The 11,775-nt window shown below is 32.7% G+C and overlaps 1 protein-coding gene across 2 annotated transcripts in view; it reads left to right on the plus strand.

The window, feature by feature from the left end:
- LOC143256295 (bicaudal D-related protein homolog) overlaps positions 1 to 10,828 on the plus strand; it is a 67,472-nt gene extending 56,644 nt beyond the window's left edge. For both annotated transcript variants that reach the window (XM_076513351.1, XM_076513350.1), the window contains 5 exons: positions 1,296 to 1,505; positions 5,244 to 5,369; positions 5,956 to 6,092; positions 8,528 to 8,648; positions 9,266 to 10,828. In XM_076513351.1, coding sequence (XP_076369466.1) covers positions 1,296 to 1,505; positions 5,244 to 5,369; positions 5,956 to 6,092; positions 8,528 to 8,648; positions 9,266 to 9,409 — 738 coding nt within the window. In that variant the 3' untranslated portion in view covers positions 9,410 to 10,828. The remainder of the gene's footprint in view (positions 1 to 1,295; positions 1,506 to 5,243; positions 5,370 to 5,955; positions 6,093 to 8,527; positions 8,649 to 9,265) is intronic.
- Positions 10,829 to 11,775: the final 947 nt, after the last annotated feature.

Here is an 11,775-nt window from a genome sequence, read left to right on the forward strand (position 1 = left end):
AAAACAGGCCACCTACGTTCTAGACTTATTGAATAATAATAATAATAATAATAATAAAATCAAGAACAATATAAATGGACATTGTCCTGAAAAGGACCAGACTAAATTTATGATATCACTCCAGTCATTCTGTATTTAAATCGAAATATATATTAATCTGGTCTCTCCCAACAAAGTCATGGAAGGAGGAAGAGGTCGAGTGTACCTGACCCTCCTGGGTATACACATAAATATACCCAAACACCAGAGAGTGTGAGTGACTGCCTGGCCATGCCGGGCGGGAGAATACAAATAACCCTCGCGTAGCTTTGTGTGAAATTCAAAACAAACAACTAAAATAAATTCACTGTAGAAATTTGATTTAATATTCGCCAATCTTTCTCGACAAAAACATGAGACGATATTTTGTTTTTATCTAATATAACTTGATATATTACGTAGCGTATTATAATTTCGACTCACCTGAAACTAGGTTAAATAATGATTTATTGGTAAGTACCATAAGCTGGATACACCCAGTTTTCTTTTTTAATATACAAATAATGACATAATTTACAATAAGGGTTATTACAGTTAATGATCTACGAACACTGTTTTTTACAGACAATATCGAATCTTTGATTTGGTCTGGCACTTCCTTGATATTTTAACGAGGTTTCACGATGTGCCAATGAATTTTCAGTTGATGTCGATACAATTAATTCACTTTAACAGACAGATAACTAGCTACTACCTCAATATTCATATTTCTTCGCTGGTTACACGCCGAGTTTTCCACCGCTGCAGTTTCATAATGTTTTCGCGCAAACAGCGATGTTCGTTGGGAATCAGCTGAAGTTAAACTGTTTGTAACGTTCAAAATTTACAAACGTTCCTGGTCAAATATCTGAAGTTCACGTCTGATAAGCGTCGTATTGGCCACACTTATAGCTCCCGAAGTTTATAGCATCTTTTATATGGCAGACTAATGATATATTCTATTTCTTGGCGCGTCGCGTTGGTTATGTTTATTAGTGTGAGAAATTTCAGCCTGTACAACAATATAAACGTACACGCACATACACACGTTGATTCTTACACTCTATAATCTTGTACAACTTTAGTGAATAAGCGGGAATTTCGAAATGTAAGTTGTGGACATTTCTAAACATACATTTTAATTTAAACAAACATCTATATTAAAGTAGATGTATGGTTGTAAATTCGTCACAAATAAAATGAAACGATTAAAAACACTTTTATACGTACAGTTATCTATTTGTAATTTTGTTATGAAACGTATTTTCTCATCTCAGTTTCGACAAGAACTTGCCGACATCTATCATCAACTACGGAGGCTCTGTGAGGACCTGAGGAGACGAAGAGATAGCTTGTCTGCTGACAGTGGAGTACCACCTTCGCCAGATGATATTGAAGTTCACCATATCAGGGTGGGCATGATCAGTGGTGTTCTGCATGAACTGAGAGTTCTGATGCAAGAACTGTTGGTCAACTGCTCAGATTCTGTAAGTTTCAAAACGTACTTTCAGTTAAAGATCGGGTCAGTTTATGTCAACTGACACGTTGATAGCCACACACAGTCTATATACGTATGTAGAGCTGGTGTATTATTTTCATCAAGACGTTTTCTGTGAATTAAAAAAAAAGCCTTGTATTTTCACTAATGCCATCTGTTAGGCACCAATAAAAGTACTCTGAATTATATCAAGCAATGCATACGTATGAACTGTACAACAGATATATTAATATTTATTCAAATAGTACTTAAAATGAGTAAGAAAATAAGAATAATTTGTATCGGGTATGTTGATTCAGTAAACCAAGATTGCTTATAATTTATAGTTTCGTCCGGGTATGTTGATTCAGTAAATCAAGATTGCTTGTAATTTATAGTTTCGTCCGGGTATGTTGATTCAGTAAACCAAGATTGCTTGTAATTTATAGTTTCGTTTGGGTATGTTGATTGAGTAAACCAAGATTGCTTGTAATTTATAGTTTCGTCCGGGTATGTTGATTCAGTAAACCAAGATTGCTTGTAATTTATAGTTTCGTTCGGGTATGTTGATTCAGTAAATCAAGATTGCTTGTAATTTATAGTTTCGTCCGGGTATGTTGATTCAGTAAACCAAGATTGCTTGAAATTTATAGTTTCGTCCGGGTATGTTGATTCAGTAAACCAAGATTGCTTGTAATTTATAGTTTCTTCCGGGTATGTTGATTCAGTAAATCAAGATTGCTTGTAATTTATAGTTTCGTCCGGGTATGTTGATTCAGTAAACCAAGATTGCTTGTAATTTATAGTTTCGTCCGGGTATGTTGATTGAGTAAACCAAGATTGCTTGTAATTTATAGTTTCGTCCGGGTATGTTGATTGAGTAAACCAAGATTGCTTGTAATTTATAGTTTCGTCCGGGTATGTTGATTCAGTAAACCAAGATTGCTTGTAATTTATAGTTTCGTCCGGGTATGTTGATTGAGTAAACCAAGATTGCTTGTAATTTATAGTTTCGTCCGGGTATGTTGATTCAGTAAACCAAGATTGCTTGTAATTTATAGTTTCTTCGTATTCATACTTATGGCATGGAGTTTTAACAATTTATCTACAAATTATCCGCTCCCAGTGGCACAGCGGAATGACTGCGGACTTACAACACTATAATTCGGGTTTCGATACTTGTGGTGGGCGAAGCAAAGATAGCCCATCGTGTAGCGTTATTCAGGTTTTTCATTTAGTTGAACAAGTGGTTTGATTTGTATTTAAAGCTAACCAAAACTCCAGCAACAAACCACATACTAATAAAATAAAAAAGTACTGCTTTACTGAAAACGTTTTATTGGTTTTATTACTGAAAACGTTTTATTGGTTTTATTAAATCAAGATTAACTGTTTTATTGGTTTTATTAAATCAAGATTAAGTGTTTTATTGGTTTTATTAAATCAAGATTAAGTTAATAAAAAAGTACTGCTTTACTGAAAACGTTTTATTGGTTTTATTACTGAAAACGTTTTATTGGTTTTATTAAATCAAGATTAACTGTTTTATTGGTTTTATTAAATCAAGATTAAGTTAATAAAAAAGTACTGCTTTACTGAAAACGTTTTATTAAATCAAGATTAAGTGTTTTTGAATAAATAAACTCTTTATCTCCTAATTTTTCACACCTTGTTCTTATGTGAAAGACAAAATAACACATTTCTTTTGTGATTTACCCGAGAAAACTCCGGCATCTTCCGTCTTTAAAAAAACAACAAATGCCTGAATTACTTCAGACAAACAATTTTTGGTTATATTTGTTAATTACTAGCTGCCTTCCTTGTAGTCTCACACTGCTAAATTAGGGACGGCTAGTGCAGATACCCTTCGTGTAGCTTTGCGCGAAATTCAAAAAACAAACAAAAACAATTTGTTAATTATTTACCCCAATTTATTCGCAGTGTCATCAGTGCGTGATAGGTGGCACTAGTGTTTTGCTGATTTCTCTTGTCTTTGATATGAACAAGTACAAATCCTGCTTGTCGAATGGCTGACTGTTTGGTCAAGACCTTGGCGAACAGTTTGATATACTTTTGTATTTCAGATTTGTTCTTGGTTTTTTTTACTTGATCTTTCCTTATGACTTTGTAGACAAGCCCATACCTTTCTTTCTATAACTTGCATCGTGACGTTTCATTTTCTTTCATAAAGTTTCAGACTTTCTCTGTGATAAATCAGTTTTCCGTTTAACAATTTTTGGGGTCGTTATTTTCAGTGTTTTCCATCACGTTATACTCATTGAAGTAAAAAAAAAAATACTTGTGTAACTTACGTAGCTCGAGTGACGACAAAATTCCTGAACGTTTATGTGCAACAAACTCTGTATGAATAACTTGCGTTTCCTTCAGTCACAGAACAATTCATTTCATCGTGTATTTATCTATTAGTTAGTCACTTTTATTCTGAAACATCACAATAATTTTCCACAAGGGCAACTCACTTTTAAATTCTGTATTAAATTCGCTTTATCAAAATTCTGGAAGCTTTCTCAAAAATTGAATTCGTTGATAATTAATAAATATATATAATTAATGTACATTATTGAGAAGAAAATAAGGACCACTTCTCAGTAAAGAAAGCGATTTAGGAAAAAAACAACGGTATAAATAAGGTCCTATTGTTGTTTTTAAATTACTACGGTATAAATAAGGTCCTATAGTTGTTTTAAAATTACCACGGTATAAATAAGGTTCTATAGTTGTTTTAAAATTACCACGGTATAAATAAGGTCCTATAATTGTTTTAAAATCACAACGGTATAAATAAGGTCCTATAGTTGTTTTAAAATCACAACGGTATAAATAAGGTCCTATAGTTGTTTTAAAATCACAACTGTATAAATAAGCTCCTGTTGTTGTTTTAAAATCACAACTGTATAAATAAGCTCCTGTTGTTGTTTTAAAATCACAACTGTATAAATCAGCTCCTGTTGTTGTTTTAAAATCACAACTGTATAAATCAGCTCCTGTTGTTGTTTTAAAATCACAACTGTATAAATCAGCTCCTGTTGTTGTTTTAAAATCACAACTGTATAAATCAGCTCCTGTTGTTGTTTTAAAATCACAACGGTATAAATAAGGTCCTGTTGTTGTTTTAAAATCACAACGGTATAAATAAGGTCCTGTTGTTGTTTTAAAATCACAACTGTATAAATAAGCTCCTGTTGTTGTTTTAAAATCACAACTGTATAAATAAGGTCCTGTTGTTGTTTTTTCAAATTTTAGTGAATAATTTTATAACACTTTTCATTTTTGTGCGATGTAAAGCAGTTATCGACTTTTTTCCTCAGAGACCTAATTATAATGAAACTATTTAAGAACCTCCCCTAGTGACGTTGAAAAATTGTGCGAAGAGTCGTCCAGGTTGGACTTTTCCGTTAAATTCCTCTCACAGTTTATTATATATACATTACGTATCATAAACACCGAAGAAAAGCATTTTTTGTTTGCAGTATTTTCTTTGAAACTTTATATCTCACATAAATCTAGATGTGTAACATTTACTTATCCAGTATATTTTGTACAGAAGTATAATAATAGAACATAAAACATATTGTGTTTAGTCGGCTGTCAAACGGAGAAAGACGAAACTAACTTTCTTTGAGTTAATAGAAGATTTCGTAACAACATGTAACCAAACATTTACGTTTAGGGTTATATCTTTGTATTGTTTATTGTGTTATTTCTAAGTTTTACAAACTTTCTTCAGTTATGTATGTCCTGCCAAACAGTTGAAAATGAGTCCAGTGTAGTCCAGAAAATCCGTGAAGACCTTGTAGACAAAACTGAAGAATTGAAGAAGAAATCTGAAGAAATCTCAAAACTTACCACAAAAGTACGAAGCATTTTAACTGTTATGGTGCATTATTTTTAATACCTTGGTCGTGTAACCCTTTCAGTTATTAGGTGTAAAAATATACTGGAGCAATATTGTATGTACACTGAGAAGATGTGAAATTACAGAAGTGTTATAACTGAGAATTATTTTATCGTAATTAATATATTAAAAACATGAATAAATGGTATTGGTAATATACTTTCCATGAATATAGATATTTTGGAAGTTGTTTTGTACATGATCAATGATTTAACTCAATATATAAATGAAGGGTTATCGTAAATGTGAACCCAAGACAATATATTTCTCTAAGATACACTAAAATCAGGGGTTTGATTCCCCCTCAGTGGACTCAGCAAATAGCCCGATGTGGCTTTGCCATAGAAAGAAACCCGCCAAAACACCATAGATGCCAACAAATTGTACTTCAAATAATTAAGACTAAACTCAGATTTAAAATAGTCAACATTAGGTTGTTTTGTTGTAAAGTACTGTAATCGTAAGTCACTGTTATTTAAAAAAAAAAACATGCTGACCAGTTAAACTATGACTACCTATATAACACAGTTATTAATACCTTTAGGTATCTGTACAAGAAGCAGAATTAGCTGCCCTGAAAGAGGAGAGAGACCGACTTGCAGAAGATATTGGAAACACAAACATGGGAAAAGACCAGGTTGTAAAGAAGGCATGGGAAGTAAGAGACAAGGCAGTAGCAAGGTGACTATTACTTATGACTTTGTAGAGACAAGGCAGTAGCAAGGTGACTATTACTTATGACTTTGTAGAGACAAGGCAGTAGCAAGGTGACTATTACTTATGACTTTGTCGAGACAAGGCAGTAGCAAGGTGACTATTACTTATAACTTTGTAGAGACGAGACAGTAGCAAGGTGACTATTACTTATAACTTTGTAGAGACGAGACAGTAGCAAGGTGACTATTACTTATAACTTTGTAGAGACGAGACAGTAGCAAGGTGACTATTACTTATAACTTTGTAGAGACGAGACAGTAGCAAGGTGACTATTACTCATAACTTTGTAGAGACGAGGCAGTAGCAAGGTGACTATTACTTATGACTTTGTAGAGGCGAGGCAGTAGCAATGTGACTTTATTACTTATGACTTTGTAGAGGCGAGGCAGTAGCAATGTGACTTTATTACTTATGACTTTGTAGAGGCGAGGCAGTAGCAATGTGACTTTATTACTTATGACTTCATAAAGACGAGGCAGTAACAAGGTGACTTTATTAATTATAACTTCATAGACGATAAGTTCGTATGTCATGAACAATTAAATGAACAATATTACTGCACTCTAGAACCCAGTTTTTACGGGAGTTTAATGCTCATGAAATTAACTCGGCTTAAGTTGTCAGATGTTGAAAATACAAAACCCTACAACCCGAGTACTTTGGAAAGGTGGACCTTTCTTCATCAGATAAAAACCTTTCCAGTTTACCCCTGTTGAACAAACACCCACCTTGTGAAAGTGCTTAGATTATAGGGTTTGTAATTTTGTTCTCAACTGATTTTCCTGACATTATTGTGTGACACAAGTTTTGTCATTTCAGGTTACAACTTTAAATACAAGTAGTATTTATAATTTAACCCTACAACTACCATCAGCTTTTTAAACACGGTTTTTCTAAACTTTATTTATTAGTTACTTTATCCTTAACCAACATTTCTACAATCCAGATATGTATGTGTTTCTTTCTACGAAGAATGCTGTTTTATTATTTAGGTTTCCAAAGTTTTGATTTAACCCTTATCCACTAGTATATACACCCCCATATGTATAATATAAAAATTAGTGCTTTTCCAATAAATGCCAGAAAAACACTAAATCATAACTCTGTTTACCTTACATTAGGATTCCCACTTTCCAGTCATTGGCAAGTCTGTTTCTGTAATTTCATATATTAGCTGTTTTAACAAAGCTTTACTGTAATAGAACTATGTTCTGTACTTGTTATTATTATATACAACATTATTGTAGTTTTTTACCAGGGGCGTAGATTTTTTACACTCGATGGGGAGATGATTTTTGCAACCACTTATGTGGACTGTTCAATTTGCAAATTGATAATCTCTGATTACGTGAACCTGAAAGCTGTAAACATGCAGTCACAGAGTAATCTTGTTGCCACGATACTTGCATGTATACTTAGGCCTACTGACTGATACTTACGAACTATCGCTTAGATCGAAATGCTTGGAAGCACGCCTATATTAAAGATGTACATTTCGGCTACTGAAAAAGTTTACATCTAGGCCTAATTATGTAATTCGATTGGCAAGAACACGAGAATCACAAGAACAAACACACAATTTGTAGGCCTGTGATGCAATAAAACAATTCAACAGACCAAACTGTAGGGGGGGGATGATTGTATGCACCATACCCCCACCTAAAATGAAGGGGGATGTATACCCTCCATCCCCCCCAGGACTCTACACTCCTGGTTTTTACAGAATTAAGAAGAACTAAAAAAAAAAAAACGCGAATTTTAAGATCCATTTGACTATAGAGAAAGTCTTCTAATTCTTTTTCTCTTTGAATACCAATAAATAGAAGTATACAAATAGTGAATATTGCCATGTAGATGTGAAATATACCCATACGATTTATTTTAATATGTTTATATAAGAAATATAATTAAAAATCAGAACGACGTAATTGTAAAATGCATTTAAACATTTTTATTAAGTTGGCTTGTATGACTTCCAACTAAGACTTTGTTTTGACACAATAGGCTTAACAAAAACATCCTTACCAACTGACACTAACATTTTTATCTTCTGACCCATGTGACATAAGGACAACTTCACTACAGTAAATTTATAATTGAAATATTCCTATGTGCTCTCTTTGCTTGTATTACAAAAGTTAAGGTATTTAAAAGTAGTACAGACCTTGCTGTGATATATTAAGTTTTTACAGTACTGCTTTGCTAACACCCATGTGATAAAGCACACAGACTTTTTGTAAGCCACACACCATACACAGTGAACCAGCAGTCAGTGGTTAATATTTTACAAAACGTTATGTATTTAGGTATCTTGTATCACATAGTGAAAGACTGGGTTTGACATTCCCCATATGAAATAACTTGCTACAAATTTACGTCTTTGTTTTTTTTCTAAATAGGAAAAATGCTGTAGAAATTGAGTTGGCTAAGACTCGGATAGATGTAATGCAGATTAACAGCCAGCTGATGGAAGCCATTCAGCAAAAGGTGGAATTGTCTCAGCAACTAGAACAATGGCAGGTAAGAGAAACATAACCGAATGATAATGATATACTTTACTTCAGGATAAGCCCAGCATGGCCAACTCGTAATTTGAGGGTCTCAGGTTCGAATCCCTGCTAATCCAAATATGCTCACCCTTTTAGCTGTGGGGGCATTATAATGCAACGGTCAATTCCACTATTCATTGGTAAAAGAGTAGCCCAATAGTTGGCAGTGGGTGGTAATGACAAGTTGCCTTTTCTCTAGTCTTAAACTTCTAAATTAGCTTTGATCAATCACATGGTCACTCTGCACTCTTGATTGGTAACTGAATCTAGTGGAGTGGCCCTGCATTATAAAATTAAATAAAAATATAATTCATCAAAGTTTTGACGTTTTTGCAGCCCTAGGCAGCTGTTCATGCGTAAATGTGGCCCTACTAGTAACTTCACATGCCTCGAGTCATTTTATTAAAGATAAAAAATATCCGTATAATAAGGTACTTTATCAAAAACGTGATTGATTTATATTCTGGAGAGAAAAATGTCGCCTTTTTTAAGAGAACAAAATCACCAATAATTAGGAATTAAAATGGTAAGTCCAAGTCGCTGTTAAATAACCATTTATACCGAGGTTTAAAAAAACTCTTCTTGTAGGTCGATATGCAGTCCTTACTCAATGAACAACTTAGAGCAAAATTACAAAACCAGGAGCAAGAGGAAAAAGCAAGTTCACAAAGGTTATCATCAAATCATCGGCAGAAGCGAGGTAAGGGCAAACTGTTCGGACTGTGGAGGTGACCTTCATTGCCTTGATGTACATAAATTAAGAAATTTCTTCATACACGTGTATATAGTGTTTGCATACAACCAGAATGTACTTACCTGGATTGTATATAATTTTTTTCACACTCCACTCATTATATTTGCTATCCAAAAATTAAAAGCCTTAAACCAGACTTATGGATAAGTTATGTTCACAACAGATTAACATATATTTTATGGTAACTTTTCCTCAGTTTGTGGTCAGTTAAATGTACAGCACTTCTCTTCAAGTTTTAAATGCTGTAGGGCTTAATACTGTCACTTTACATTTGGCGATAGTAACTTTACGTAACAAATACTTGTTACATCAGAAAGTCGAGGTATGGTCACATAAAAAGCCAGCACCCATGTGTTGTGAATATCTTACATAAGAAACTGGTATTTGAAAATTTGAATAACACTTATATGTTATGAGTTTGGAATACGTATTACATAGAAAAAAAAAAACCACTAAAACTCCAAAGTTGTGAATATGTGGTACATTCATGGTATAGATCCTTTCCACAGCAGGTGTTAATATCTGAGTTGTGAATGTTTGTTATTCTGGAAGTCCTGAATATCTGTTAATTGTACACAAAACGTGAATGCTTATAATATAAATAACTAGTAGCTTTGGATTGTACGTGTTATATCATAAACTAGTTTTATCCAGTGTTACAAAGTATTTCATCAAAAATTAACACCTTTATATTATGAGTTGTTTCCCATGAAACCACAGATATAACATTGTGAACACCAAAACTTAGTAGTTTCAAATACCAGTAGGTTTAAAGTGAATGGCATACTGAACTATTTATAAGTTTATCTAAGAATATTGGAAATCTTTGTGAACCTAGGAAACTAATAAGTCAGTTTTTAACTGATAACTTTGTTATGTAATGGACTATTTGACTGTGATGAAACCAATACCTGTTTCTTAGGGTTTTTATATCCAGCTAAAGCTGGTTAAGAGTTGTTAAATGGAAGGTATAATATTATGTATATAACATTAGAATTCCCCATTTACAAGAATTGTAATATTTCTTTTGTATTTAAAAAATGATGACAAAATTACCAGACATGCCACTGAAAAAGCAGGACTTGATCGTTAGATAAAAACTATTTTTACCATTTTACTAATGTTCAACATTTATAGTTAGCCTGGTCTTTTTGATTAATTGTTAGGTTTTTTTTAAGGTTTCAAATTTCCACAGAAGTATATGGAAAACCTAGTGATTGCTATTATTACAAACTCTACTGGTCCTTTTACCACACAACAAACAAGACTGGTACAGTTTTAAAAAGTGATTCCTTGAGAACTTACAGTTAAAAACAGTTCAAGTTTCTCTGTTGACATTATACCATTTCATGATTGTATAAATAACCAACACGTTACTACATTTTCTTAAAAATGCCTCTTTTATTGTTAGTAAATTAGAACTTGTTTTTAATACAGTTTTGAGATTAACTTGACGTGACATCACATACTGTTATAGTGCCTTTAACGTTTTCTGTATACCTTAGAAATACCACAGTTCGGTTTGCTATACTATACATATTATAAAATCATAATTGGTGACTAGGTGCTCTGTTGTAAACAAACAGTTCATGTTTATCAGATACGTGGTTTGAACAGTTTATTACGATGTTGAAATAATTTCTTGGATGATAGATGTTAAAATTATATAGATTTTTCCTCATATAATATATTTAAAACACATTTGTTACATGAAAATTAGAAAACTGTATTTAAGTTTATTATAATTGTTAACATGACTATTTAAAGAAATAAACATTTGAATCCAAACTTGCTTAATCTTGATTTATCTACAAACAAAGCCTCAAGGTTAGAAACATCTGGAATGACAATTTTGACAGAGTAATGTTAAGTACTTTGTTTTTCATCTACCATAACTGTTTAGTAATAATGTATTGAACATTCTCCCAGTTTCTTGATGAGGAGAAACCCACTTGAAATAAAGCCATTCTAAGATACAATTCTTTCCTCTGATTCCATTGTGTTACTAAATGTCTTGCCTCTAGTAATACAGATGTTTTACAATAGTAATAGTTTCTGAACTCAAATTGGTTTTCAATATTGTAATACTGGTAATTATATGTATAGAAAACTTTAGTATGAAATGTTTAACATATACATGAATATTATAATTTGGGCACCTTTGCATAAGGACCATATGTTTTAGTATTATTTCTGTCAATACCTGACTTGTGACCTGTAGAAATTGAGTTGTTACCACTTTTAAAAGTTAGATGTTTATTGCTTAATAGTTTTAAAATGGACCTAAAAATCAGCATACTTTCGTGATGCATATGGAACTATAAAATTCTGAACATAGTTTCAG

This window comes from Tachypleus tridentatus, chromosome 7 (assembly GCF_004210375.1).
Source record: "Tachypleus tridentatus isolate NWPU-2018 chromosome 7, ASM421037v1, whole genome shotgun sequence".
In the NCBI taxonomy this organism is placed as follows: Eukaryota; Metazoa; Arthropoda; class Merostomata; order Xiphosura; family Limulidae; genus Tachypleus; species Tachypleus tridentatus.